This window comes from Priapulus caudatus, unplaced genomic scaffold, assembly GCF_000485595.1.
Source record: "Priapulus caudatus unplaced genomic scaffold, Priapulus_caudatus-5.0.1 Scaffold32, whole genome shotgun sequence".
In the NCBI taxonomy this organism is placed as follows: domain Eukaryota; kingdom Metazoa; phylum Priapulida; class Priapulimorpha; order Priapulimorphida; family Priapulidae; genus Priapulus; species Priapulus caudatus.
In genome coordinates, this window is record NW_014577093.1 from 833,943 (window position 1) to 837,119 (window position 3,177).

Below are 3,177 nucleotides of genomic sequence, written 5' to 3' on the forward strand. Positions count from 1 at the left end.
TGCAATGCATGTAACACAAGTGTAGTACATGAACACAATGTGTACACACGCTGCACACATGTAATACATGTGCAATGCATGTAACACAAGTGTAGTACATGAACACAATGTGTACACACGTTGCACTCATTGTATACATGTGCAACACATGTAATACAAGTGTAGTACATGAACACAATGTGTACACACGTTGCACACATTGTAAGTATGCACAACACATGTAACACAAGTGTAGTACATGAACACAATGTGTACACACGTTGCACACATTGTAAACATGCACAACACATGTAACACAAGTGTAGTACATGAACACAATGTGTACACACGTTGCACACATTGTAAACATGCACAACACATGTAACCCATGTACTACACTTGTAAACAATGTGTACACACGTTGCACACATTGTAAACATGCACAACACATGTAACACAAATGTAGTACCTAGATAAAAAAAAACAGAAACCAGGATGACAACGGTATGGCATTGGCGGATGGCAACGGTAACATGAACAACGAGAGACAAGTACCGACTATAGAAACAGGGTCCAGGATGACAACGATAGAGCAACACCGTAAACACAATGTACAAACAACGACCAAAGCAACAACGATATAGAATTCATAATTTTAAACAACGGGCAATAATATTAGTAAACAAAAGAACCATGATTCCCATGTATGCCATCGATGAACATAAACCACGAGAAACACGCAACAAGCATCGAGGACGATAACAAAATTACATGTCACCCATTCTGTTCAAAACACTTCTCAGGAAATTTTCAGGAAATTCAGAAAATTAATTAAATAATTAATTAATTAATAAATTTTCAGGAAATTCGTGATGTAATCAATTTAAGCCGCGTACTTCTCAGTGTTCCACGTGTTGTTGCAGTGCGACCAGGGCAGCACAGTCGTGAACGAGTGGAACATGTAGTCAAATGCCCACGCCATGACGATGATGTAGTAGAAATTCAGCAGGCAAACGATCACAACCGTACCGTAGCCGATCCCTAGAACAATGATAACGATGATGATGGTAATAATAATAATGATAATAATAATAACTAAATAATAATACTAGATTCATCGTGAAGAGAGGCAGACCTCGCCAAGGCCAGTAATGATTCTTCACTGTAAAAAAAATTTTATTCATTTAATTTAATGAATTATTGGATCCGGATCCACGAAACGTAGATGAATTCTTATTCTTAAGTTACCCCATTTTGACCATAATCTGAAAATTTATTAATTAATAATTAATAATTGGAACCGGATCACACCAAAATACACATCAATTCTAAGTTAGGTCAATTTACTGACCTATCCTGAAAATTGTATGACAATCTGTCCATAACTTTTTCAGTTAGGCTGTACACAAACCCACAAACCAACAAACACTCGCCGAACAAACACACGCCGGTGAAAACATAACCTCCTGCCAACCCCTTGGCGAAGGTAATAATAATAATAATAATAATAATAATAATTGCTGTGGCTGTTGGTTGCCCATGACTCTATCAAAATTGTCTTGAAAAGAACCGCAAGGAACTCCCTGGCCACTACACTGCCCAAGAAGGTTAGAAAATTGCACTACATGGAACAGCACACATCCTGCGAAAAATCCTGGATTGAATTCCTATGTCCCAGGTTGGAACACGGCCAACCCAGAAGCCACCGGCTAATGCCATGATCCACTTTAGAAATAATAATAATAATAATAATAATAATAATAATAATAGCAGTAGCAGCTCGCCTTTGAAGAGAGGGCACATCTTCCACACGGTAACACAGCCTTCGCTGGTGAACTGTCCCATGGCTATCTCGAGGAAGAACACTGGCAGTCCAGCCCCGAGGGCGCAGATGAAATAGGGAATGAGGAAAGCACCTGCAAATGAAACGCCATAAAGTCAATCAATCATCAGTATTTATCATAAGTAATATCAGTGGCTATTATCAATTGGTATTTTACAATTACAATTCTAAACACATCGCGTACACAGCGTGTACACACGCACTATATAGGCAGCGTCAATAATGAAAGAATAGTTGTTCAACACAAGTACTCCGTTACAATACACTATACAATACAATACACCGTTGTACCGTGCACGCCACCGTGTACAAACTCACAGAAAACGATATAACGAGAGTCTATAATAAAACATTCTAGAAAATTTCTATTATGGACTCTTCATATACAATGATCTTTCACTGGGTTTGTGCAGAATGCAGAGTGTCAATGTAATATAATGTAAGTGTAAATGTAAATGTAAATGTCTATGTAGTGTAAATGTAAGTGTAAATGTAAGTGTAAATGTCTATGTAGTGTAAATGTAAGTGTAAAAGGCTAATGTAAGTGTAAATGTAATGTGGAGTATGTTGTGTAGCAACCTCTTACCGGCATTTACGTTGAATTATTGAACGACAGAGAGTGCATATAACCATTATAACTTTAGGTACAAATGCAATATGTGTTTATTTACCATAATCATAATATTATCAGGAGTGAATAATAACACATTAATCTATTATTATATATATAACATATATAAACGCGTGGCAAGGTTTCGACTTCTCGTGTTTCTGTGTCTCGTTGGGTGTTCTCCTCATTAAGTGCCAGTTGTTCGAGTGGTTGTGAATTTCAGTGTTTTTCACATCTGATTGCTGCCACTGGGCGGCGATAGTACCGCTTGCGTAGTCGTACGTGTTTCTAAACATTCGCGCAGGGCAAATAAACAGAACTGAGCGAGGAATTTGATCGCTACTCGTATAGCGTAAACAGCACATGTTCGCAACAGCCGGCGACGAGATGACTTGTTATAGCCAAAGCTCTTAATTGCCGCCCTGCATCTCTACACTGCCGCCTTCCGTCGTCCGTCTGTCCGTCTGTCCGTCCGTCCCTCCGTCCGTCCGTCTGCCTGCTTGCCTATCTGCTCGCCTGTCCGTCGGTCCGTCCGTCCCTCTTTCCGTCCGTCCCTCCCTCCCTCCTTCCGTGCGTCCCTCCGCCTGCCTGCCTGCCTGCCTGCCTGCCTCCCTCCTTCCGTGCGTCCCTCCGCCTGCCTGCCTGCCACGTCCTGCCTGCCTGCCTGCCTGCCTGCCTCGCCTGCCTGCCTGCCTGCCTGCCTGCCCAACTACCTGCTTTGACCTTGCTTTATGCCTGCACTGCT

At 41.1% G+C, this 3,177-nt stretch overlaps 1 protein-coding gene across 1 annotated transcript in view; it reads right to left on the reverse strand.

The window, feature by feature from the left end:
* LOC106816557 (sodium- and chloride-dependent taurine transporter-like) overlaps positions 1 to 1,895 on the reverse strand; it is a gene marked incomplete at its 5' end in the record, with an annotated part of 10,491 nt that extends 8,596 nt beyond the window's left edge. The window contains 2 exon segments of the mRNA XM_014821184.1: positions 876 to 1,020; positions 1,764 to 1,895. Of these exon segments, the coding sequence (XP_014676670.1) occupies positions 876 to 1,020; positions 1,764 to 1,895 (277 nt within the window).
* Positions 1,896 to 3,177: the final 1,282 nt, after the last annotated feature.